This window comes from Littorina saxatilis, unplaced genomic scaffold, assembly GCF_037325665.1.
Source record: "Littorina saxatilis isolate snail1 unplaced genomic scaffold, US_GU_Lsax_2.0 scaffold_519, whole genome shotgun sequence".
Classification (NCBI taxonomy): domain Eukaryota; kingdom Metazoa; phylum Mollusca; class Gastropoda; order Littorinimorpha; family Littorinidae; genus Littorina; species Littorina saxatilis.
In genome coordinates, this window is record NW_027126866.1 from 34687 (window position 1) to 61387 (window position 26701).

At 39.5% G+C, this 26701-nt stretch overlaps 1 protein-coding gene and 1 long non-coding RNA gene across 9 annotated transcripts; one reads left to right on the forward strand and one right to left on the reverse strand.

The window, feature by feature from the left end:
* Positions 1-10414: 10414 nt before the first annotated feature.
* On the reverse strand, positions 10415-23022 carry LOC138955360 (uncharacterized). Of its 7 annotated transcripts, XM_070326973.1 has the most exons (6): positions 22491-23022; positions 19605-19729; positions 17058-17194; positions 16836-16900; positions 15274-15359; positions 10415-14086 (listed from the first exon to the last, which is right to left on the reverse strand). In XM_070326973.1, exons 2-6 carry the CDS (start codon positions 19719-19721, stop codon positions 14042-14044), a joined length of 450 nt encoding a protein of 149 aa, XP_070183074.1. In that variant the 5' UTR covers positions 19722-19729; positions 22491-23022; the 3' UTR covers positions 10415-14041. The 7 variants fall into 7 exon arrangements, 3 of the variants coding, with proteins under 3 accessions (XP_070183074.1, XP_070183075.1, XP_070183076.1); XR_011452206.1 differs by lacking the exon at positions 16836-16900; XM_070326974.1 differs by lacking the exon at positions 22491-23022 and having other exon boundaries at positions 19605-20089.
* Positions 23023-23073: 51 nt separating this feature from the next.
* LOC138955362 (uncharacterized) lies at positions 23074-26684 on the forward strand. 2 transcript variants are annotated; one of them, XR_011452211.1, is made up of 3 exons: positions 23074-23675; positions 24211-24441; positions 25019-26684. It is a non-coding gene; the product is annotated as an uncharacterized lncRNA (long non-coding RNA). The 2 variants fall into 2 exon arrangements; XR_011452210.1 differs by lacking the exon at positions 23074-23675 and having other exon boundaries at positions 23929-24441.
* The last annotated feature ends 17 nt before the right edge of the window (positions 26685-26701 follow it).

Sequence of the window (26701 nt, forward strand, 5' to 3'; positions counted from 1 at the left end):
ATTGAATTATGGGTCAAAGTGGACCTTTTTAGGGATTAAACATGTAGTTTTGTGGAAACATTCATCTTCTGGAAAAATGAACTTACAACTTTGAAGTATGTTTTGTTTTACTCTAAACAGGTCTCTAGAAGCAACAACATTTTGTTTACAACATAAATTTCAAAAATAAAAGAAAGTTTTTGACAGAATTTCTAAAATCATGTAATTCACAAAAAGCCTGTTACTGTATTTGTTTGTTTGTTTGGTTAACGCCCAGCCGACCACGAAGGGCCATATCAGGGCGGTGCTGCTTTGACATATAACGTGCGCCACACACAAGACAGAAGTCGCAGCACAGGCTTCATGTCTCACCCAGTCACATTATTCTGACACCGGACCAACCAGTCCTAGCACTAACCCCATAATGCCAGACGCCAGGCGGAGCAGCCACTAGATTGCCAATTTTAAAGTCTTAGGTATGACTCGGCCGGGGTTCGAACCCACGACCTCCCGATCACGGGGCAGACGCCTTACCACTAGGCCACCGTGCCGGTCTGTTACTGTATAAAAACGCATTTCTGGTGAAAGTAAGATCTGACAAAGTCTAGAAGATGACTAGTCGACTCTTTACCAATGAGAAAACAGCGTCTAAAGTTTTCAATATGGTGTCAACAGTAAATACAATACATGTACTTTGAAAATGATCAGTTAATTGCAAAAAAAGAGGATGATAATTACACCACACAATGATTTGTGTGGTGTTCAAAGAACCTACAAATGCGCAGAAAACAAAGAAGGATGTGTTTTGACCCAACGTTTGTGCCATCTCGCTTTAAGAACCTGTCGGTGCCATAGACTTAAATAAATATTCTTGTACAAATATGTTGAAAGCATCATAACATGAAGATTTCAAGTGACAGAGAAAAATAAAACACAAAATATATTCAGCATACTTTTATGGACTTTCAGCATCACAGTGAATGAGACTTAAACAAGTCGCGTAAGGCGAAAATACAATATTTAGTCAAGTAGCTGTCGAACTCACAGAACACGTGGAATTGACAAGAAGAGCGGGGTATTCGTTGCGCTGAGAAGGATAGCACGCTTTTCTGTACCTCTCTTTGTTTTAACTTTCTGAGCGTGTTTTTAATCCAAACATATCATATCTATATATTTTTGGAATCAGGAACCGACAAGGAATAAGATGAAAGTGTTTTTAAATTGATTTCGAAAAAAAAATTTGATAATAATTTTTATATATTTAATTTTCAGAGCTTGTTTTTAATCCGAATATAACATATTTATATGTTTTTGGAATCAGCAAATGATGGAGAATAAGATAAACGTAAATTTGGATCGTTTTATAAATTTTTATTTTTTTTTACAATTTTCAGATTTTTAATGACCAAAGTCATTAATTAATTTTTAAGCCACCAAGCTGAAATGCAATACCGAACCCCGGGCTTCGTTGAAGAGTACTTGACCAAAATTTCAACCAATTTGGTTGAAAAATGAGGGCGTGACAGTGCCGCCTCAACTTTCACGAAAAGCCGGATATGACGTCATCAAAGACATTTATCAAAAAAATGAAAAAAACGTTCGGGGATTTCATACCCAGGAACTCTCATGTCAAATTTCATAAAGATCGGTCCAGTAGTTTAGTCTGAATCGCTCTACACACAGACACACACACGCACGCACGCACGCACGCACACACATATGCACATACACCACGACCCTCGTTTCGATTCCCCCTCGATGTTAAAATATTTAGTCAAAACTTGACTAAATATAAAAAAAAACCACATGCATTAAACTACGCTGCTGAAGATCACAAACTTGATTTTGTAAAGCCAGGTTTTATTTAGAAACCTACAGGTAACGTTTAAAAACGAAAATAGAAAAGATATGCAGTAATGTATATTATTACTGTATAAACGTATTGTTTAAAGGTATCGCAGATGGTGTGGTATTGTGCAGTCTGTGTTGACTGCAGTGGCTGATCGAGAAAAAGTGCCCATGCAGTTGTGAATACATTGTATCAGTGTAGGGTGGTGTGTATATGTTGTCTGCAGTAACTTCATCAAGGAAAAAGTCCTACGCAGAAGATGTTGATGCATTGTGTCACTGTCGGAGTAAATAAATCTGCATAGACTACCAGCGTCCAGATGTGTGTGCTCTCTCTCTCTCTCTCTCTCTCTCTCTCTCTCTCTCTCTCTCTCTCTCTCTCTCTCTAAAAAACTGCATTAACCTTGAAGTCAATATGAATGCCGAAGAAGGCCAATTCGGTCTTTTGAGTATGTAAGACTCCATTATTACAGCATTCCAGTTTTTGAGGTCAGCCAACACTGCCGCGATACGAAACGAGGAAACTGCAAAGTCACCTGTGTACAAGAAATGAAAAAGTGTCCATGCAGTTGTGAGTATCAGTGTAGAGTGCAAAAGTATGGTTGTACCCACAATGTGATGCCCGTCAGAAGGGTGTACTTTCCGTCATTGTGATTCTCAAATTACTTAGGATCATATCAAGTAACTGCATGTCTGCCACGTAAGAGCACTTTCATTTCAGAATATTTTGGCCCAAATGTAGTACGACACTACATGATATTCAGATGCCCGTCAGTGAATGTGAATACATTTCGCAGGCTTATATTTATAGTCATGAAAGTTTGAAACTAAGTTCAGAAACACTTGACTGAAAAAGATCACCAGGAGACACAACCACTCAACACTCACACAGACATAATGGAAAAGGAGTTCGTAATTGGACACCTTTGTCAGAGCTGATGAAAATAACAGCGTGATTAGGAGGTAAGCCTACCAAGATGCCCGGACGGACCCGCAGTAGTGGGGCTCCTATGTTGCAAAATCATTCAAATCATGCAACAAACACCAAATTAAGCAAATATGAAGAGTTTTATGTGCTTAACAAAACCTGATACAGAGCCATCGCGAAAAATAAAAAAATGGGTAGTTTTTAAACAATTTTTCAAAATGGCCGCCAGTGTAAACGGTTGGGTATGTTAGGCATATTTCACTACATGTGATTAACAGCAAATTTGGCGTAAATGGACATTTGCTTTTGCTTAACAAAACCTGATACAGAGCCACCGTGAAAAAATTAAGAAATCAGTAGTTTTTTTACAATTTTCAAAATGGCCGCCAATAAAAGGGTATTTAGGCATTTTTGATGCTACAAGACATTCTCTTGCAATAGAAACTAACACAAACACATTTTTAAACAAACAATACATGTATTGTTGGTGCAGAGAATGATTGGACGGTGTGGGTGGCAGGGTTGAAGAATTTGTGGATTACCTAAACTGTGCAAAAATAAATATATTGCACCAATTTTCATACCAAAACGAAAACATTCATTCCTGTGCTGTTATATTCAATGTATGCTATTGAGGGCACTCAACTTGGCTAACTGGAACACTTTTAAGATAAAAGGTGGCCTTTACATGGGTTATTTGACCGCCGCCCAAATAAGGCTACCCCCAAAATAAAACTGATAAAAATGTAATGTATCAACTCAAAAGTCGACTAAAATTCATAATCGCTGTATTTCGAAAACGTTGTTTGTTCTCATGTGTTTACACAACTAGCACATTCCGGCAAGTGTCTATACTCAAAAGAAACTTTGGCAGTACTTGAAACAACCATCTGTCATATATACATGCGAAGTCAAAAATATGTGGGATGTAAGCCAACAGTAAGCCCTGTGGCAGTTTTTAAAATATTATTTCGTGAAGATTTGAAAGTGTACTCAAACGGTTGAACTACGCCTCGTGCGTAGACACACATTCCTGAAAGTTTCAACGCAACCCACTTGGTCATTGCTAAAATACATGGATTTTAGTTGACTTGGGTATCCCTCAAATTTGACACATAAACATCTCATCCGTGAGATCGACACATACATCAGTAAATACAATGGCACAACACTAGAAATATGCAAGATGGCGAAATAAAACAACCTGTTCTGGATGGATAATCAAGTTGACTTTCTCTTCGTATACAACAGTGACCCAGTTGTGCCTCAGGAATTGTCGTCGGCTTTTTAAAAGGTACCCGAAGTTTTTGTCACATCTCTTTGTCACGTCAAGGGTATCCTTATTTTGACGGCGTAAATGATGATGTTAAAAAAAAATGTGCCAGATAGCGAAGATGCGAGCCTTTAATGGCATAGACAGTTTGAATAAAATGACACAGGAATAAAAGTTTGAGTTGGGGTATGAAAATGGGTGCAATAATATTTTTGCACAGTTTAGATGTTGACAGTTTTCACAGGCATGCAAGCACATTTGCAGAGAGCTGTGCTCTGCAGTCCTTCTTAGCAGCATTTGCAGCGTTTTGTTGTACAGCTCTTCTTGCAGGCACACCTCATGAGTTCTCGGCACACGCTGGATACCTCTTGAAAGCTCGTCCAGAATGACTCCCACTTTCCAGCCTTGAACTGCCAGCCCACAGAGTTTGGAAGTCTAATAGGTAGATGGCTCTTCTCAATCTCATGTCCTGCAGCAGCACCTCACTTGTAAGGGGATTATGGTCAATTTGGCAGCTCTTTTTACTAAAGAGGTACCGTCTAGCACTGTTTACACCCAGTACGTTGCTGGTTTTGTCCTACAGATGTACACCAAAAAGCTCTTGTGCTGCCCTGTCAGTGGTACTCAGCTTACAAAGAGGAGCAGACAACCGGCTGAAGAAAGTTTGAGTGACGTCTTCAAATGCTTGCCATACTTCCCAAGCCTTCTGATTCCCCAATACCATTGAAGAACGACATAGTGTCACAGCCTGTAAGGCTATGCAAATTGGGCAGACAGGGTGACTTCTCTTGGCCAATGTGGCGATACACTTCACGAGCAGAAAAAAACGCAACACAGCTGGAATGAGAAGCAGACTGTCTGGCCTCCTCTACATCCATGGTGCAGGAAATCAGCCTGGGGTACCCTTCACACAAAAGATGAAAAGTGACATTTTTATTTGAATGTATTTGAATAATGTTTACTATCTCAGAGAGTCGGTCAAAGCCGGGTTAGCAAGTCTTCACACAACAGACCAAAATGAAAGAAAATTGTATTTCATGAATTCGTATAATTCTTACTGTTTCAGGTTAAAAAACAAACAAACACAGTTTCCAGTGACCCAGTGATTCTGGAATCTTTCTGACCGCTACATTTATTCGCTTCAAACAGTCGCTAACAGAATGTTGACCATAGTGAGGGTTCGTACGTTAAACCCATCAAATTCACAGAGGTCGCTTACAAATGATGTGCAAACATGTTCCAATTAATACAAATAAAAATATCTTACTGTTAAGATGTATTAGGTAACAAACCTTGATACAGTAGTACAATACTAGTGAAATCGGCTCCCTTCTGTGGCACCGGAATAAATGCAGAACGCTTGTTCCCAGGAACCGGTATGTGGTGTAACTCTTGTATATATCCTGTAAAAATAAAATTCACACCAATGCACGGTCAACTTCAAATAAGCAAAAGGATGAGAAACAAGCAACAAACCAAAATTGTAAAACTCAAAGAGCGGTACCTCTTCATTTTTCAAAACCACTTATCTCATTTGATTAGCATACACTGTATGCTTTTGTCTGTTACCTACCGTCTTTGAAAGTTTGATCACAACACTGTAAAGACATGGGGAGTGGAGTGTTTTTATCTCCAGCTGGTCATCCTACTATCTGGCCTACCCTCACTCAGTTTTTGACTCTACCCCTCCCCATCTTATGGAAGTCCTTAACGTAGGCAGGACTAATCGTTTATCATACCATGAACAATCTCTTTCTCCTCGCCTTTTATTCAAAGTTCGTTTAATCTGTTTAAGATCATGATTTCCTTACTTGTAATCAACAGATAGATCTAGATCTATCAGCATCACAATCCAGCTGATGAGCTATTGCAAGATTAAACAAAGTCTCTGCATTTCAGCGCTTCACCCGATGAATAACAGACCCCAGGGGAGAATTAAACAGTAAAATGATGTGACATTGGTGAATGGATGCGTATTCTTGAAAACTTACCTTCAGAAACGTTGCTTTCGCTCAAATCAAAACACGCAATGTTGCGGAGGCCGCCATCTTGAATTTTCATGCTGCGGATATATAACATTCTAAAAACGATCAAATTAAATACCAGAACACAAAAATACCCATAAGAGTATTTATGTCATGCATGTGTTATCAGCAGACAACTTCTGGTGCATGGTAAACCATTGAATTTTACATTTGCTGAGTTGGGAATATTTACTGCTGAGCGCTTTTGGTACGAATTTCGTCTGCTGTAAATGCAGCCTTTTATTCCCTATCAAAGACAAAAAAAACGATTTCTGAAGTGGCTCTGTATCTGAAATCCCTTAAATAATTATAAGGAACAATATCACAAAGTATGGTGTTTGTTGCAAGATGTGAATGATTTATGAGTGCGTCTGCAACATACGAGCCCCACTACAGGGCCTAAAATGAACAGCTTGCTGCAGTCGGCACCGACCCCATTCAGGTATAGTACATAACAGAATATCTTGCACACGTACCTGTACCACAGGTATTTGAATGCACTTCTGCTGTAACCTGATTATACGTACGTCTGCTTCGAGTCCGCTTAGAATGATAAATGTCGTCATATACAAGTCGTCAGTGAAAGCAGTGTGATCAGTCGAAGCTGCCAGGTGTGTTGCGGCAAGAAGACTGAACTTGCAAAGAACTCCAGGCCAGGTGCCTGCTTACTTAGGACTGACACCATCAGTATTCATTTTGGGGTGGCTTATCCCACCGCTGGGAGTATTTCAGGCGACCGTGCTCATGCGACACTGCGCCGACAAAATCATTTACAAGCAACAACATGAAATACAATTAAATTTTAAAAAGCCGCTGAGAATCTCCCTACTGAGTGTCATTAAATTCAATTCGCCTTTCAGATTGTCTCACGGTCAGTCAGTTTATCATTATGTCAGGTAACCGCTGCGCAGGCACGCAGCGCGCTGACTGACCCCGGGGCTGCAGTCTTTCTGAATGGGCCGGCAGACATATGAACCGTGAAAACTACAGTTATATTATTTCGTTTTGCTGATAAACTGACGGTATTTTAAGCATGCAAGGCGGTTGGGGCTGATGAAGCCTGCGGGAGGGGGTCTGAAGCCATGCAGCCTTACTGTCACCGTTATGACTGACGGCCGCATCCACGCCGGTCCCGTTCAAGGCTATTATCATATCAGTCCTTCAGGCTAGTCCTTAAGAGTCGCAACCTCAAGTTGTGCCTGTACTGAGAACATTAATATTCTCAAGTTCCCGTTCAACAGTATTCACTGAGTTGTCCATGCAATACTCAGTCAGTTAAACGCACGATCCTAGCAATATATTGCGACAACTGAACAGTTGAGCTCAAGTGTCCGCGGCCCCGATATCTAAAGTGGACTGGCTGGACACTACACTGACTTGAATATTACGGTCTTCGGGATAGTGAATGGGACAGACACTGACAGATATGTGTTTTGAACAACTTCTCATCCGTGAGGCTCGATTGATTGAGGACCCGTTATGTGTTCACTGAGAACACTACTTCTCAGTGAGGCTGGATTCAGTGATTGAGGACCCGTTATGTGTTCAGAACAACTTCTCGGTGAGGCTCGATTGATTGAGGACCCGTTACTATGTGTTCAGAACAACTTCTCAGTGAAGCTCGATTGATTGAGGATCCGTTATGTGTTCAGAACAACTTCTCAGTGAGGCTCGATTGATTGAGGATCCATTATGTGTTCAGAACAACTTCTCAGTGAGGCTCGATTGATTGAGGATCCGTTATGTGTTCAGAACAACTTCTCAGTGAGGCTCGATTGATTGAGGATCCGTTATGTGTTTAGAACAACTTCTCACTGAGTGAGGCTCGATTGTTTCAGAACAACTTCTCAGCGAGGCTCGATTGATTGAGGCCGTTATGTGTTCAGAACAACTTCTCAGCGAGGCTCGATTGATTGAGGCCGTTATGTGTTCAGAATGATACTGACACCCCGGGCCGGTCATATCCATTCGGCATTCCGCGTGTTGGTCCACTACGCCACACCATAGCATAGACCATTGGTCTATGGCCACACCGAGTAGCCTCCGCGGCGGGACAGCTCACTGCAGGTCTCATTTCTGGCGTTGACCGACACTGGCACTGCTGTCTGACTGGTTTACTTTTCCGCATTGCCATTGGCCCTGGTCGTACAAGTTAGACCGTGCTAAGATTTCAGTAATATGTTGAAACATAATCTGTAATTTCTTCTTGTTCTTAAGTCAGTCAGTTTGCCTGTTCAGTTGTCGGCGCCGCGATGCCAGTCACTGATGGACACTGTGCTATGTTAGCCTGGCCTGGTGCGGGCTGCACTGAGGCTGACATAAATACATGTAAGAAGTTCAGTTTTCCGACCTGCTAGGTCAACTTATAAAACATAAGACAGAAAAACATAATTGATTGTATTACAACCACGTGCAGTACACAGGAATGTTGCTTGGCTTGCCGGGGGTCCTGATTTGGCCTATTATCGGGTCCGCTGGACCCGAAAAGCAACAGCAAATAAATAAATAATGCTTGGCTTGAGTACACTGCGGCGCACACACACGCATGGACGCACGAACACACACACGCCCGCCCGCCAGCAGGCACCCACACAACAAACAACTTGACAAACTGACACTGACACTGACACGAAGGCATACACACACGCACCCACGCGCACACACATGACTCCGGCACTGACACGCAAACAAACACACGTGTGTGTTGGTATTCAGTCTGTGTGAATAAACTGATGTGTTTGTGTTTAGGTTTGAACAAAAACAACAGTCTTATCCGCGTGTGCGTTCGCGTGAGTGTGTTCGAGCGCGCACGCGCACACACACGTGTGTGGGTGTGTGGCGGTGTAAATTTGAGTCAGTGTTTGTGTGTGCGTGTCTTTGTCTCTGTGTCTGTTGTTTTGAAGCATGTGAGAAAGATGATAACTTTTAATATTTAATGACAGACAAACAGCGATCATCAAAGTGACACGGTTGGCGTCCATTTCAGCACTGCGAAGCGCTCTTGCGTGACATCTTCGCGACTTTGTTTATCTGTGTATGGATGTGTGTGTGTGTGTGTGTGTGTGCGTGTATTTGTGTGCATGTGTCTGTAAATATGTGTTAAGGGAGGGGGGAAGAATGCGTTTGGCTTCATAGTACTTGCATACGAATGACTATCGCTAATCGATCGATGTTCACACAAAAAAGAAAAACAAAGCGCAGGATTTTTTTTCTAGTCATAGTCTGAGTCTGTTCGTGTAGACCCGACACTTGGCCACAAATAGCACCTGGTTTTCAAAGAAATCATAACGTCGATTTCGTGCGAATGAGCTTTTGCCAAACAACCCTTTTTAACACTAAGTGATCTATGCTCATTTGCTGGAGTATTAAACGCTTTGGCGAATAATTTTAATGTAATGATCTTGTTGAAAAATGAATTGCCTCCACAAGTGTCTTTGCCTTGTTAAAAAAAAAAGAGCATCTTTACGATGTTTGTAGCGTGTCACGTGAAGTGACACGTTTTGCATGCATTCACGACTCGCTTGACCCCTTCCCTGTATAACCCAATTTATGAAAAGTAAAAAACAAAAACGACTAAATACTATGCTGATGCACTAATCCTAGAGCCAGTAAAATGTCCTCCACGAATCTGTTTTTCTTTTTAATTTACCTTATCTGGTTCATATTTTACAATTTGAAAAATCACTTGCAACTGTGGGCGTGAAGGAAACTGTTCTTTCGCCGGGTACTGTACATGTGTTTATAATGCAGAATGCTGTCTTACAGGTGAAAGCAGGCATCTTAAAAATGCACACTTTGTGTGTGTGTTTGTTTGCGTGCGTGCTTGTGTGTGCGATGTCAACCTTTCGGGTGTTGAGGAGGAATATTTTTGCTTTCAAGCCCATGCTTCATTTAAGTTCCAATTTCAAAATATATGAAATAAGAGACAGAGAGTGCAAGTTAGTTCCTGCAGTTAAAGGCACACTCCTTCATTGATAACATGTATCACTATCTCAAATATGGCCAGGCTCTTAAATGAGATAAAACCATCTCTCCAGTTTAAGACACAAACCAAAAATGAACAGCCTAGGTGCTCTCTGTCAACAGTGGACATTTTCTGACTAATTAATGTCATTAAAACAAACCAATGGCCTTCAAGAAATTATTTCAAACAAAATCCAAATCAGCACAAGTAGTTAAGGTATTGATTTTGAATGTGTCCAAGTGGAATAATGATCTTATCCTATATAACTAGGTTAGAGATTGCTTGGATCTCAAATTGTTTTCATTAGAAGGAGTGAGCCTTTACCCACTGGAGCTTGTTGTGCACTTCACCCATAATCAGAGAGATATAGAGAAAAGACAACCTGGCAACACAACAAACAAGTTCAGTAAAACTGATTTAATAAGTAAAGCTTGCAAAACCTTTCTCTGACATGTTCATTTACCTGCCAAAAGTACCATGTTGAATAGACGAGTTAGAAGAAAAAAACGCTTTTAGGTTTGTATGTGTTGTGGAAGGGTGACCTTTTCTTGCAAAACCTATGACAAACAAAGGAGGGGCCAATCAATAGTGAGGGGTGTGTCACATGGACCAGAGCACATGTTTCCAACACACCCATCACTAGTGATTGGCCCCTCCAATGTTTGTCAGAAGTTTTGCAAGAAAAGGTCACTCTCCCACAACCGATACAAACCCGACATTTATTTTCGGAATTCGTCTATTTGACAGCAAAACTGAGAACAAATGTAAAGTGACTGACTTGGCAGGGGAATAACATTGGAAGTTTAATCAATCATACACACAGTCATTTGTATTACACGTACTCATATAGGCTGACACATAACTTTTCTGCCATCTCCAAACAACCATCCTTAATTTTTAAAGCAAAGAATTAACGTACAACTTGGTACACACAATATACAAAAGAACTTGATGTGTAGTCTTTTGCAAAACACAAAATGGATAAGCATGTGTCATAAACAGATGTTTTGATCAGTAGTCGTTTCTGCTTTAGGTAAAACTTATGTTGACAGGTTTCTTTTCTATGCCATAATGAGAGAGAACACCGACCTTCTCTTGTGCTCAAGGGAGATACATAGACATAATGTATTGAACAGAAAAAAATGTAACATTTCTTTCCGATGAAGTCTTTTGCGATTCTCAAAATGTGGATAAAATAATTACATTGGAAATGATACAGGTCCTATAATGTACTTGTACGACGATTTAGGTTAAAAACCTGTACGCCGATCCACAAAAGTAAGCTGCATACGCGGGGGGGCTAGTAGCAGCTTGGTGTGTAGACACTTGATGTGTCTTTCCAGTGGCTGTCCAGTCGTGCTTTAAAGCAGTTAACGCTATCAGCTGTCACAACATTGTCGGGCAGGGTGTTCCAGTCTAAGACAACTCTGTCTGCGAAGAAGGCACTCCTTACTTTCGACTTGGCAAAGTTTAAAACTGTTTCCTCTCATGTCCCTTTCAGTGGGTGGGGGTCTGTGTAGATTGGGTTTCTGGGTAATGTATATACCTTTGAGGTATTTAAAAGTGTCAATCATATCACCCCTGCGCCGACGATGCTGGAGACAAGGAATTCCCAGGATCCTAAGCCTTTCTGAGTATGACAGTTCCTTCAGACTTCCAATCATCCTTGTTGCCCTTCTCTGGACATTCTCTAGGTCCACATTATAATTAAGGAAAAATCAACAACAACCAAACATAATTGAGCCAATACAAGAAGTAGCCACGCTACTAGGTTTTAGTGTTAGTCTAAAAAGACAATATTCCATGAAAAAGTCTGAACAGATTTGGTGATTTACAATAATCATAGTCAACTGGTGCTCATGACTAAGATTATTGTAAATCACCAAATCTGTTCAGACTTTTTAGTTAGAGTGAACTATGAAGAAGAACAGTATTCTCCAGTAGTGTATTTTCACAAAACAACATTGGTACAACGTTCATAATTAGGTGTGAGTAAACTATACTGAAGGCATCAATAATGGGCAAAGGAAAAACTATAAGCATGTGCACATGAAGTAAACCAACAAAAACTCAGAAACATTTTGTAAAGCCTCTAAGTCGAATCAACCCCCCAAAAATAATCTCACAAGGATCCAAACTAATGTATAACACCTGCTGTAAATTGAAGTACATGTATGTACTTCAAAAGGACTGCCCAGAAGTCAATAAAGTGGTAATGTTCTCCCTTCAACAAGATACAAAGTCACAAAGATGACAGAAACTATGTGATGTCAAAATAACCAATGCATATATACAGTGGAGTCCGGGTACTCATTACATCTACAGTGCCATCTTTCTTCAAGAAAAAGGGGGAAATACATGCAGATGAATTGTGGAAATAACTTTTCTGGGTTGTATGGGTTGTAAAAGAGTGAGTACTCAAGAGTCTTCATTTTGCTCCGACAAATATTGACATGTGGTTCCTTTACACATGTACAAGTATGAGACACACCCTCGCTAGTGACTGGCCTATGTCACATGGGGAAATATCTCACTTGACATTAGTGGCCAGTCACTAGTGAGAGGGTGTCTCTGAAACACGTGTACAGAAACCACATGTTTATATTTGTCTGAGCAAAAGCAAGAGTACTCACTCTTTCACAACCCATATAAACCCAACAAAGTTATTCAGGAATTCGTCTATTGATACAGCAGCCAAGTTCAGACACACACAGAGCAAATAAATGTTCATTGTCTTTTCACACAATAGGATATTTCATTCTGTTAAAAACAAAAAGGGCCCTTCCAAGCAATTTATTTTCTGATGTCTCTCGGTCCCAGTGACTGAAAAGTGTGATACAGTCAACAGTGTACTAAACAAACCGATTATAACACGTATGCATCATAGACTGTGTACATAGTCATTAAAAAAGCATCAGGTAAAATCAATAAGGTGCAGGAGATCATTCAGACAATAGAGTTACATGGAGAAACCTTTCCAACTTTTTACAGTAAATGCATGGGGTATTAAAATTCAAAACTCAGAAGTGTATTTAGCTTCTGCTACATTGCCAAGCTTGCCGCAGAGATAAAATAGTTGCACCTGCCATATGAGAACAGCCTATGATAAGAAGAAACCTTGCAATAAAGGACTGGACACCTGAATTCCCTTTTTTGGTTATCTTCAGTAACATTATACATGTCATGACAGGCCGCCTGCAATGTAGGGACATTTTTGGCTGGACCATAGGGGTGTTTTTTCATGGCAAGTACCACTGTGATATTCCGGTACAGAGATGTTTGGAAAGTATTTATGCTGCACTCCTAGCCATGAAGGACACTTTGGAGATCAAGGTGTACTTATTCTTCTTCTTCTTGTCGATCACTCAGATCAAGGTGTACTAAAAAATGTGAGAAAAAAAATGGAAAAAAAAAATTCACAAGAGAAAGTTTAGACACAGAAAAGCAGGGTTTATTTATTTTTAGATCAAGGTGTACTAAAAATAAATAAACCCTGCTTTTCTGTGTCTAAACTTTCCCTTGTGACAATTTTTTCACACGGGAAAGAAGATATTACACTCTCATACATAAATAAATTCAGTTTTCTGGGGAACACAAGAAGAGAGTAAAGACATCTGTTAGGGGAGGAGATCAATTCTATGGTGGTCTCAGAAAGCTAGGTTCTATTGTACATTTATTTAGACCACTGTGTGAAATCAAATAAGAAGCTGTATATCAATATACATCACTTGAAAATCCCCCCAAAAGACAAAGTTTGAACTAACATGTCCATAAAAGCTGCAAAATACACCACGAACATATAGAGTTAGACAATAGAATTGATGAAAAATGTACAGTGAGTGTTTACCAAACTGTATCTTCCCTTGTTTGTCCATAGTAGTCCTCTATGGCTCTTAAAATAAAACTGAACATGTCTGAGGGCTTTAACATCAATCTTCACAGCTACTGCCTGGTGGTGATACTAGAACTTCCTGTGTTGATGTCTTTTTATCCCAGCCTTGTTGTGCCCTGATTGGAAGACAGTATCACAAGTAGTGGCCACCATCGGACAAAACACTGTCTGTCTTGCACTGGAAAAAACAAAACATTCTGGAATTACAAAGATATAAAAACTTTTTCAAACAAACCCGAAGGTTTGTTGTATTGAGCTCCCTACATTCGCTCAAAGGGAACACACTATCATTCATTTATAAACAAATAACCACACACACACACACACACACACACACAAACAAATAGCACACACCCAAAAACATAACTTTCACAACCAGACTGAAGAACACACAACCCTTATCTCAAATTTTCTTCCTGCAATAGAAAGTGAAGGCTGGAGCTCATACAGTGTATTGCTAACAGTAACACACAACCATAAGTAATTTTGCTGTTCAAACGGTCATTGTAAATCATGAATGAATTAACTCAACATAAACTTAGAGACACAAGTAATATTATATTGCTGTGTGTGTAAAACAGCGTTTGAGCTATTGTTTAGGCTAGCATGTACGTTTTAACTTATACAGTACCAGAAGGTGCACAAAATACCGAACCATTTACCATTCCAGCAAGAGTTTTCTAATAGACGATGTTCAGAAATAACTTTCAGGATTTTCAAGTCTATTGCTATTAGAGTAAGACTAAGAGCCTCTTTTAAGTGGTCAAGCTTTTCAAACTTAGACGAAACAAGTATTAAGCTTCTGAACAGGTTTATCCTGTGATCGGGACTAACAACTAACTCTGATGTGTATGTTATGCAGCGTGTGCACAATACTATGCCACTTTCTGTAAATGATCAACGTTCACAAGTTTATCAGAGTTCCCGATGATTGCTGGCCTATGTGCTATAGTGATCCCTCTCAACATGTTCTGATTGATGTGACGTGAGTTTCATAAAACACATGTGCTTAGAGAACACTTCCACTGATCTGCAAACAATCGGCTCTGATGTGCATAGTTTTGAAAGAAAAGGGTATTATAATATAATTATATATGAGCGCCGACTGCATAACATACATATTAGAGTTATTTGTTTGTTCTGATCGCAGGATAAAGCTGATAAGAAGTGTGGTGCATTCTTCGCCTTGTTTTGAAAAGCTTGTCCTTGTAAAATGAGCTCTTCATCTACCACACCGACCAAACATCGGGACAAAAGTTATTTCCGTAAGACGTCTATTCACAGTTATCTTCAAACAGGGGAGGGTAGCGAAAGGGGTAAACAAAATCCCAGGACCACTTAACTTCTACAAACTTAAAAACATACCTGAGTTCTTCCGGAGGCGGCCACCATTTTGACCCTTGTGAGTTGTCCCTCTTCTCTTACTCCAACAGCTTGTCTGTCATCAGTTTCTTGATGAACAATGGAAATAAATTAGAAATCAGTTACAAAGTTACATAAGTCAAAACGTTTTAGCGACAAAACAATGATAACTGTTCACAACCACACACTGTTGACTGTACTTAAACCTGTCGTCTATCTACGACTATACGTGGCTCCATGTTTGAAAAGATAGGGCTTAGAAGCATGTACCGAACTCAGTACAGTGAAGGCGGCCTGAAACCTTGACAGATTCATTTAACGCTTGACTTTTGCTGTGATAACTTCCTGTTTGCTCCCTCTATATTCAAGAGGCACCAAAGGGAACAAATACGCCTTGGTGGAGATTCAAACTCAGGAACTCACGATTTCAGGGCTGATGTTCTAACCACTTTATACTACTGCGCCAATTATGACAAGCGCTGAACAATTTATACATTTTATGTTATTTTTGGAGCAGCATCTATTTCATACCTTTATCCATCAATTGCTCAGGAGTGAATTTAACTACTTCTTGGATAGCTATACTTGAACTGCACAGAGATTTGGAGAGATTAAATCAATAAATTACTGTTCTTCTACTTAACTTGTATGTTGTAAATAGATATCACATTCACAGCCATCACATCGCGTGAATGTCGTGTAGCATGGTATTGGTAACATAAAACATGTGCTGTAATTTCGTGAAACATGTTTGCAAAATAACGGCGAAGTTTACAGACAATTTTGACGCTATTGCAATGCATGAATCATTGAATGGTATTAATTCCACCTTAGCATAGAAACAAATTGTAACTTTTGCATCTTTGTTAAAACTGATGGAGTGGCCTAGTGGTCATGACATCCCCCCCGAAATCTTGAGGTCCGAATCTGGTATACTATGAGTAGCAACAAGAATAATGTGTATGCTTCCTTTGACCCTAGCCTGTTTATTGCAAACCTAAACCGATTAGTAGTGGTGACAGACAGGGCTGGATTTAACACAGATGAATATATGTGTGAGTTATTAATGTAATGGTCAACAAGTTACCATACTTTTTTAAATGGAAGAAGAGCATTATCACATTGACCATTGTTGGCAGCATTGTGCAAAATACCCATACCATTCTGGATTATTGAATTGATTGACCCCAACATGGACCAAAACTCATTAACATTATTAAATAACAATCACTCTGTAATGATTAACAACTTTTGGTTACATTTTCAAATGTTACTACATGTAGTCAGAAAGAGGTGTACACCACTGTATAGAATTAGAAGAGTATTACTATTACTAAGTTGCAAACCCCACTTTTATAAAGTAATTGCTAGAGAGAATTTCAAACACCACCAGAATAATGTAATGAACATCGGGTTTTCTTTTCAGATCTCCTGGATTTATAAACAAAAGCTGCTAATTCAAAACCTACAACTCATCCAAAGATGGAAAAAAAAACATGGTTCGAGATTAGCATTGCGATCATCCTTTAAAATAACACAGCTTAAGATTTGAAATACATACTAACCAAGCCTATGTATACAACTGCTTGTTGTACTACTATGGTCACAAAACTGCCATTGCCAGGGAATGCTAAAACAGATAAAGGCGATGGATATAGCTTTCTGTCAGCACATTGAATAACAGTGAAAATGAAATTAAGGGATGTCTGGCTGACGGTAACAATAGCAACCACAGTCAGCATTAACCGGAAAGATTTGTGTGTGTAGCCAAGCCTAATGATATTCACCTGTTTTTGCATGATGAAGGAGTGGTATATGCAGAAATTCCAGCAGCGGACCCAGGTATCCTAGACTGGTCAGGCTCTGAATGTACTCTTGCCATAGAACTTCTTTGTGAGAGGCACCCACCAATAAGTCCTCGGACCTGAAAACAACACATAAAATACAGGATAAGAATAAGGATAAGGTGTGATAATTGATATAGTCCTGTGAGGTCAACCTCATGGCAATCCGGGTTGCTTTCTCTCTGGGGAAAGTGAACCGCCATACACTGAGTCAATAACACTGATACAGTACACTACAACATTTTTTTCTACAATCTTTTTTACCGTTATTTCCACTTTGTGATTCATGCGATCTTATGCATGACTCCTGATAATGTCGTCTGGCGTCGGCAACACTTCCATATCAATATTAAAGCTTTGAAAACATTGTTATCTTTTGACCTAACCGGTTTTTTTAATATTCCTAGCAGTAGCAACCTCCTTGCGGAAACTTCCAGCCTGCCCTACTGATGTCGTTAATGCATCACGTTCAAGTTCAGGCCAGTCCACCTCCTCCAAATGTTTTGCAACCCTTCAATGGCTTCATTCAGTCCTTTCATTTTTCTGAGATGTTGAATTGGCAAAATGGTCTTATTTTAGGGTGTGGCACAAAGTGAAGCACTGGGAATCTCGCCATGACCCATTTCCAAAAGAAAGATAAAGCAAACATTTACTTGAATCAAACCATTTAGGAACTGTGGGATTCATGGGGGTTTATCCATTTGAGAACAAATCTGTTTCCCTTGCCAAGTAACATTTCCCTTTATTTTCCTTTTTAAAATTTTGTTTAAATAGAAATTATTAAAATAGAAAGAGGTTTTTAATATGTACAGAATAAAAAAAACGGAGGAATGTTTGCGTAAAGAAGGAATTTCCATAGAAACGAGTTTTCACTGGTATGTAAATTGATTTAAAGAAAAACTCTGAAAGGGGTGTGTGTGTGTGCCTGTATGCATGATCTGTTGGCAGGTCCAGATTAAAAAACAAATTGAAAAAATAAAATCTGTGCAATCTTGCATATTAGCAAGATCTAGATCAGCACTTTCCAGGACGTGTACGGGTAATGTGATCAAATGTAGTTTTTACATCACGCGTTTGCCAAGATCTGCAGTCTTGGTGGGAGCAAAACAACACATGCCTTTGGAACATTGGAGAAAAAAGTGAGTCACGGGTGACGCAATATCTACACGTACAGGCCTTTGCTACACGTTCGACCACCCAGAACACTGTATTCTGGGAATGGGAGTATCTTTCATGAATAATATTGTACACAGCAACAACAACAAAACTGACCGAATTTAGTACATGTTTTGTATTGCGAGTAACCAATAATCATTATAACCCAAGTTTAACTGAATTAATATTATTTGAACATACTTACTCTCCAGGACCCCCTTTCGAACTGTGCACTACCCTACTGAACTGCGTTCAACATTATGATCGCTTTGCGTGTGCCACTTGTAGGAGCTAGCTCATTCAAACAGTTTTCAAAAGTGACTTACACGGGCGGAATCTCACTGAATGAAGGGACGGTTTTATGGAAGACTTTGGTCTACTGGGTAGATTGTTCTATTTGATTTTTGTACCTCGATTTTGTTTTTCTCGGAAAAGGAATTCTGTTCTCTCTGAAATGTGTAGCTTTTCTCGGAAATCCTGGGATCCGAGGAGAATTTATCTATGAAAAAAACAAAAACAAACAAGTCGCGTAAGGCGAAAATACAATATTTAGTCAAGTAGCTGTCGAACTCACAGAATGAAACTGAACGCAATGCAACGCAGCAAGACCGTATACTCGTAGTTGCGCTAAGAAGGATAGCACGCTTTTCTGTACCTCTCTTTGTTTTAACTTTCTGAGCGTGTTTTTAATCCAAACATATCATATCTATATGTTTTTGGAATCAGGAACCGACAAGGAATAAGATGAAAGTGTTTTTAATTTGATTTGGACAATTTAATTTTGATAATAATTTTTATATATTTAATTTTCAGAGCTTGTTTTTAATCCGAATATAACATATTTATATGTTTTTGGAATCAGCAAATGATGGAGAATAAGATAAACGTAAATTTGGATCGTTTTATAAATTTTTATTTTTTTTTACAATTTTCAGATTTTTAATGACCAAAGTCATTAATTAATTTTTAAGCCACCAAGCTGAAATGCAATACCGAAGTCCGGGCTTTGTCGAAGATTACTTGACCAAAATTTCAACCAATTTGGTTGAAAAATGAGGGCGTGACAGTGCCGCCTCAACTTTCACGAAAAGCCGGATATGACGTCATCAAAGACATTTATCAAAAAAATGAAAAAAACGTATGGGGATTTCATACCCAGGAACTCTCATGTCAAATTTCATAAAGATCGGTCCAGTAGTTTAGTCTGAATCGCTCTACACACACACACGCACATACACCACGACCCTCGTTTCGATTCCCCCTCGATGTTAAAATATTTAGTCAAAACTTGACTAAATATAAAAAGGGTAGTAAAGACCATCAAATTGTACTCACTTGATAAAGTGTTGTTAGTCCTAAGTTTTCAAGTGATGGCTGGCTTTCTGATTCTTGTAAGTTGTATTGAATCTTGGTCTCTGTCCCATACATCTCTTGTGGTGACAGCGGCAGCATGAATCAAACTGCACATTGAGAGTCCACACACACTAAAAATAAAGAGTAGCAAAATGGTTAACCAGGAATAGTCGAATCATGATGGTTAGTGAATTCCCAGACATGCATTCAATACAATGATCATAAAAGTATAACGTATAAGATGTCAACATGTATAATACATACATTACATGTGACCTGGGGTGAGGTGCAAAAAGCCAGACTCTGAGCCACCGAACTGGGTGGAAATCGCACGCGGGGTCTGACTGGTTGAAATCACAACAAATCTTAATTTCAACCAATCCAACCCTGCGACTGTGTAACACCAAGTTTTGCACCCTGCACCTCAGCCCAGGAAACCTGATTATCAAATACCTGAAGTTTGTTAATGTTAGGCCAAAAAAAAAAAAATTGTCTGTTTAGGGTAACCCGACCGACCCTATCGATTTGGCGCCGACCCAAAAACTTTTTTTCGATTTCAAAAAAACAAAAAAACAAAAAAAGAGGTAAAAATGCTAAAAAGAGACATTTGGCGTTTCTTTCTCTCCCTTTCTCTCTGTTTTATTTATACGTTAGTTTTGAAACATGTATTCATCAAATATAAGAAGTGAATGTTCAGCCAACACACACACACAAAAAAAAAAAAAAAAAAAAAAAAAAAAAAATTACCTACCTACCGACCCTACTTTTTTTGGTCATGTTACCCTAAACAGACAATTTTTTTTTTTTGGCCTTAGTTGTTACTCTGTGTGTGGTCATTGAGCGAGTCGTACTCATAGACTGGGTGTTTGTTATGTCATTGTCCATTCAGTCACAACTTTGACAGCCAGCCAAGACTCAGTCACTGAGTCAGTCAAGGCTATTCAAGACTCTCACTCTCAGCTATGTCATGTGTTTCTGTGTGCATGCAGACCTTTGACAGTTTGAGCATGTTCATGTGCTTGCACATGTATGTGTGTGCACAACTGCATAAGACTAAGATTTGTAACTGTAAGACTGTGTATTTGCAAGGATTGTTGCGTTTGTGCATCTATTTGTTCTTTATTGTTCCCATGATAATTAATGCCTATGTGTTCTAGTGTGCGTGTGTTTGCTGGCTTTCAACTTTTAATCATACATCATTACATGTGCAAGTGCCACCTTTTGTTTGTGTGTGTGTGAGTGTGTACTTTTTTGTGCTTGTTTGTGTGTGTACATGTATGTGTTCATGCATGTGTCATTGTGCAATGTGTGTGCACAAGCTAACAAAAGGTATTTTTGTGCGAGACTTTGTGTGGTTATCAGTTTGACTGTTTGTCACTGGTGCCTGTTTTAAATCTCTTTCTCACCATCAAATGACTGTACTTGTTTTCAAAATAAATTGGTAAATTTGCAGCTCGTACATTATAACTTGACAGTAAGGCCAAAAAAAAAAAATTGTCTGTTTAGGGTAACCCGACCGACCCTATCGATTTGGCGCCGACCCAAAAACTTTTTTTTGATTTCAAAAAAAAAAGAAAAAAAAAAGAGGTAAAAATGCTAAAAAGAGACATTTGGCGTTTCTTTCTCTCCCTTTCTCTCTGTTTTATTTATACGTTAGTTTTGAAACATGTATTCATCAAATATAAGAAGTGAATGTTCAGCCAACAATGTTCATTTACACAACAAAACAAAAAAACAAAAAAAAAAAACCTTTACCTACCTACCGACCCTACTTTTTTTGGTCATGTTACCCTAAACAGACAATTTTTTTTTTTTGGCCTAAAAGAATTGTTCAAATCAGAGGATAGCATTCAGAATCACTCAATCAGTCAGTGGCTAGTCAATGCCACCCTAAATAGACTCAGCTTGGCTCAAGTAAGTCGCAACTGGTCACCAGTTATCGAACAGCACAGCGATCAGTATCACCATCACCAATCAAAGCAGTGCAGACAGTATTCAGTATCAGTTATCACTGCTCCTTTCTTTGCTGCATGCTCGTTGGCTCGGCTCCTTTTGCTTTAACTCCAAATAAGGCCCCCCCCCCCCCCCAAATAAAAAAAAGGTGTGGTTAACTGAAGGTAACATAGCCCCCAAAAATATGGTAGGAAGCTAGGCAATCACTTTTTTTTTTAATGTGTACAAATTAAACCTACTTGACAGGGAAATAAGTGTGCGACTCGAGCGCTTTCGCTGCGTTTTCTGCACTCGTTTTCTTGTATTTTTGTGGGTTTTTTTTGGACAAATGTAATAAAAAGTTATAGGGTCGGCCCCTAAAAATAGGGTAGGTCGGGTTACCGTAACCACACCTATTTTTTTTAGGCCTACTTAATGTGATGCGCTGCCTAGCTGTCAATTGCTGTGGACATCCATCCCCCCCCCCCCCCCCCCCCCTTGATTGCTGGGCCAACCCCGGGCCCCTCACCTCAGACAAAGGGGGACTGATCATAGTCAGTCGGGGCTAACAAATAGTAACATGACATTGACAGCTGCGGGTTCGGGGATGCAGGTGCGGTAGGGAGGCAGAGTGGTTAATGTTAGCCAGCAAAAAAAAGAAGCAAGGAAAGGGGGTATTGGGGGAGGTGTGACCGTAGACATGAATACACTGTTGTCTGCAGTCTGCTTTGATTGGAATGCCGGGCCGGTGTTCGATCTTGGGTAGTCTATCCTCCTAAAATACTGAAGACCATCATCACCGGAACCACCATCACCCAAGCGTAACAGATTCATCACTGTTACCTACCAGTACCACCAAGAAAGAAAGACCACGGATGACTTCTAACACACACATGATGAAACCATGCTAAAAGTGACCTCTGAAAGCCGACTTACCATGCCCCAGGAGATTGTTCAAGTTACTAGCTGCCCGCCACGTCGCTGTAATTCGTGGAAAATCCTTCTTATGCAGAAAGTTCCACGTGAAGCTTGGTGGCCGCCATTTTGGTTCGGAATCTTAACTTCCCGCTGACGATTGAAAGTCGTGAAGTTGAAATTTATCCTATTTGTGTTGATTTATCCTGAAAGCGACGTGTTTCACACAATAATCCATTGTTGTTATGTCTACAATGTTCAGATTCTATTACTTAATGTCACTGGTTATTATCGCAGTGGAATCGACGAACTGCTGATCACGACAATCTGTCACCAGTGATAAGCGATCATGATTGGATCGATTGTTTTTGATTGGCTGATCGCTTGTTCGCTCCTATCGACCGAACGATATGCCTACTAAACCTGATTGGCTGTCGTTGTGATAGCTGCGATCGTTACCAGTACTATCCCCTGGGGGGTAGGGTGTGTTGCTGAGGCTGCTGCGCAGCACGAGATATTTACGAGTTGGCTTCGATAGTAGCAGTGTGCAATGGGTGGCCGACACCCATACGCTAGTTCAGCTCTCCATACATGTGAGCCACAGGCACTCGTCACGATCGGGTCGGGATCAAAGTGGGCGGGGCCTGTGCGCTCTCAGTACTAGTACTACTACTACTATTACAAGGTAAAACTCTCTTCGTTGCTCTAGACCGAACGGAAGTAGTGAAGTTATCAGAAACCGAGATTGCAGCAGACGACAGACAGGTTGCGCATGTTTTCTGCGCATGTGACCCCGTGACCAGGCATAATTAAAAAGTTGTCAGCGGCGTTCGTCAGTCGATCTGTCTGTTCACCGCCACTTTCCTATTCCTTAATTCTTCTTGCAACTTCCAGATAATGGGATGCAAACATAAATTTAGATTGTCTCATCCTTGTGATGGAGTTGGAAATCATGGATTCACCAGAGAAAATATATAGCTGATTCGGCCAGTGTGACCAGTGCATCGAGTCTTCGGATAGTTTTCGAAAACTGGAAAATCTGTTTTGTCAGGGATTGTGGTTGTGTTTCAACCACGAGCAGAGATGAGAGAATTGTTTGTTTACTGCCGATGAACTCATTCAAAGCCTGTTGTTGAACGTCACGAAACATATGACCCATGGTTTTGACCATGTTCTGCTGAAGAGTGACGGAGTCCACATTTGAAGGTGAGCGAATTTTCGAATAGATAATCCCAAACACATGTATCCCCAACCCTTCAGCAGGTTATTTGAAAGAGAGAGAGAGAGAGAGAGAGAGAGAGAGAGAGAGAGAGAGAGAGAGAGAGAGAGAGAGAGAGAGAGAGAGAGAGAGAGAGAGAGAGAGAGAGATTGGGTAGCGTGGGTATGGCAGCTCACTCATTCAAGTAGATCTCAAACTCAGTCTGTGCACCTAGTTCAGTTGTAATTTAGATCTAACGACCAGAAGCAAATGACAAGTTAGGGGATTTTATGTTTCCTCTCTCAGATTGATGTGATTTTTGAAAGCGAAGGGGAGGGGTAAATCAGTTTCAAATTGTAATTTAAAGATTCATAGCTGAATATGGAGGCAGCAATTTTCGAGTGATACCAAATACAGATTATATTTCATCAGGTTTACACATCAGTTGTCCAGTCACACAATTTCGGCTATCGGGTGTAGATCTACATTATGAATCAGAAGTTATTTGACACATAATTATTAGGGGTATTGACACTTTTGCAGGTGGAGTATTCTACATTGATGACTGATAGTGCTGGAACAGCAAATTGCAGAAGAACTTTACAAGAAGCCTCATATCCAGTGGAGCTACAGACGTGACAAAGAGACATCCGTTTACACAGCGGATGCTTGGGGAACTGCATGCAGGCCGAACACGGAAAACCCGAGGCGACATGCATGAGCAGAACTAATCTCTTGAGGAATAACAACAGAAGGTCAACTCTTCATCTCTGAGTAAGTTCAGACACCTATTCTTCAATGGTTTAATTAGGACATGTTATCAGAAAATACAAGATCATCTGTGTGTGTGTCTGTGTGTGTGTGCGCGCGTGTGTGTGTGTGTGTGTGTGTGTGTGTGTTTGTGTGTTTGTGTGTGTGTGTGTGTGTGTGTGTGTGTGTGTGTGTGTGTGTGTGTGTGTGTGTGTGTTTTCTAGTGATACATTTTTATTTTACATTTTTAGTTAGAGGTTTGACTATTTACACACTTCTAGGAATTGGCTTTTAGACATGATTAATTACCTGTCTAATTACCATTTTGAGTTATGCACATGTTTGCGTTTATGCAAAACAGCTTGTCTTCAGCTAGGTTGTTCTTCTTCTTGGTTGTGGTGGTGTTTGTTTGCTTGTTTCCTCTGTTTTTAGTTTTGTTTCTTTTTTTATTTGAGAAACTCTGTGTGATAAGAGAGTGAGTCAGAGTGTACTACGTACAAAAGCAAAACAAATAAGTAGATGGAGAGGTGAACGAAAAAAGCTGCAGTGTTTTGGCTTAAGGACTATACGCACTAATGATATTCTGAACTGTTTGTTTCAGTAACAGTCTGATGGACAAGAACTATACAGTGGAGAGGAAGTGGATTTACCTTAGCGGCCAACTTTTTCAAGATTTATCACAAAACATTTTCAATCAGAGGGCCTCCAACATGTCAAAATGTACCGGACAGCAGGCTGATTAGCCAGTGGTCACAACAGTGCTTCAAATCAGAAAAAAAAGTGTGGATCAGTGAGAAAAAAACAACTTAGGCCTAAGAGCAACACTGCAGTTGACGATGTTTGGAAACAAATCTACTGAGGGTTTTTTGACCGCCGACCCTTATGAACCTTAATTATGCCAAGGGATAATAATGTTCAGGCAAGTGATGAAAAGCCTCACAGTCCCGATACACTTTTTCTGCAAATAAATATGACGCACTGTTCTTTCCAAAACCTGCACATCCAAGCTTATGAGTACTACCATCATGTGTTAACTTTTTCAATCAGCAGTCAAACAATCATGCTGGCAGTGAATGTGGGCTACCTCGTGCATATTTCCGACACCAACACTTTCACAAAATATGCACTTTGTGATTATTGTTCACTATTATACGATCAACATGTGTGTGTGGTTGTTTTTTTTATATTTTTTTTTTATCTCGGCTCACCATCCAGAAATAAAACTACTCCATAAACACTCAAACACAGTCTTTTTCGGAAAATGTCTATTGAAAGACGAACGAAGAGTGTATACTTGCATGTTTCTTGAATGCAAGAATGAATGCTTGCATGTTGCTGTTAAATGTGTTCGTTCAACTTTAGCAGTATGATTCCAAACAGTATGTGTTTGTGTGTGTGTCGAAAGAAGTGTTGTAATAATTTTGAATGCAGATTATTAGTTAAGTGTGTCTTTCTCTATATTGTTGTTGCTAAATTGTATTGTTGTACATTGGTATGAATTAGTAACATATGGAGGTGTTTAATGAAAGATTTAATTTGAAATAAATATATATGAAGGATCATGATATAATTACTCATGTGTGACTTCTTCAATGGTTTCGAAGTATGCACATGGCAGGTATGAGATGTGGAATGATCCTGAGTATATGGCTTCTGAAAATAAAAATATAAATAAGAATGTCTTGTGATGAACACTAGAACCTGTAAACAATTAGTTACTTTGTTGAAAAAAATGTGTGCATAAAATATGCAGCAGGAGGGTATTATCTGCTTAATTTTCAATCAATTCGATTAGCATTTTGATCAACTTATAATTGCACAGATGGGTCAAGCTCGGTTGCCCTACTCTGTACTGTACTCATAACTCATAACTCATAACTCATAACATTTTATTGGTCCAACAAAGGAAATTAATTTAGTCATCAGCACATATAGGTCATTAATTAATAACTATAACTGTATAAGAGAATAAAAGAAGAACATTCATAAAACCCATGATATAAAAATACCCTTTTTCTTGCACACCTGACACACCGACACACCAATACACATGCATACATGCCTACATACATACCTACATACATACATACATACATACATACATACATACATTCCATGTTAAAGTGTAGTTAAGAACATCACAGTAATTATATCATTGTTTGGATTAACAGATAAGTTTTTATGTAAATGATAATAACAACAATCCATAATTAATGCTATTGCACTACCAAGGAAGAGACCAACCAAACACATAAAAACCAATAACAGTAATCATCATCAGTTA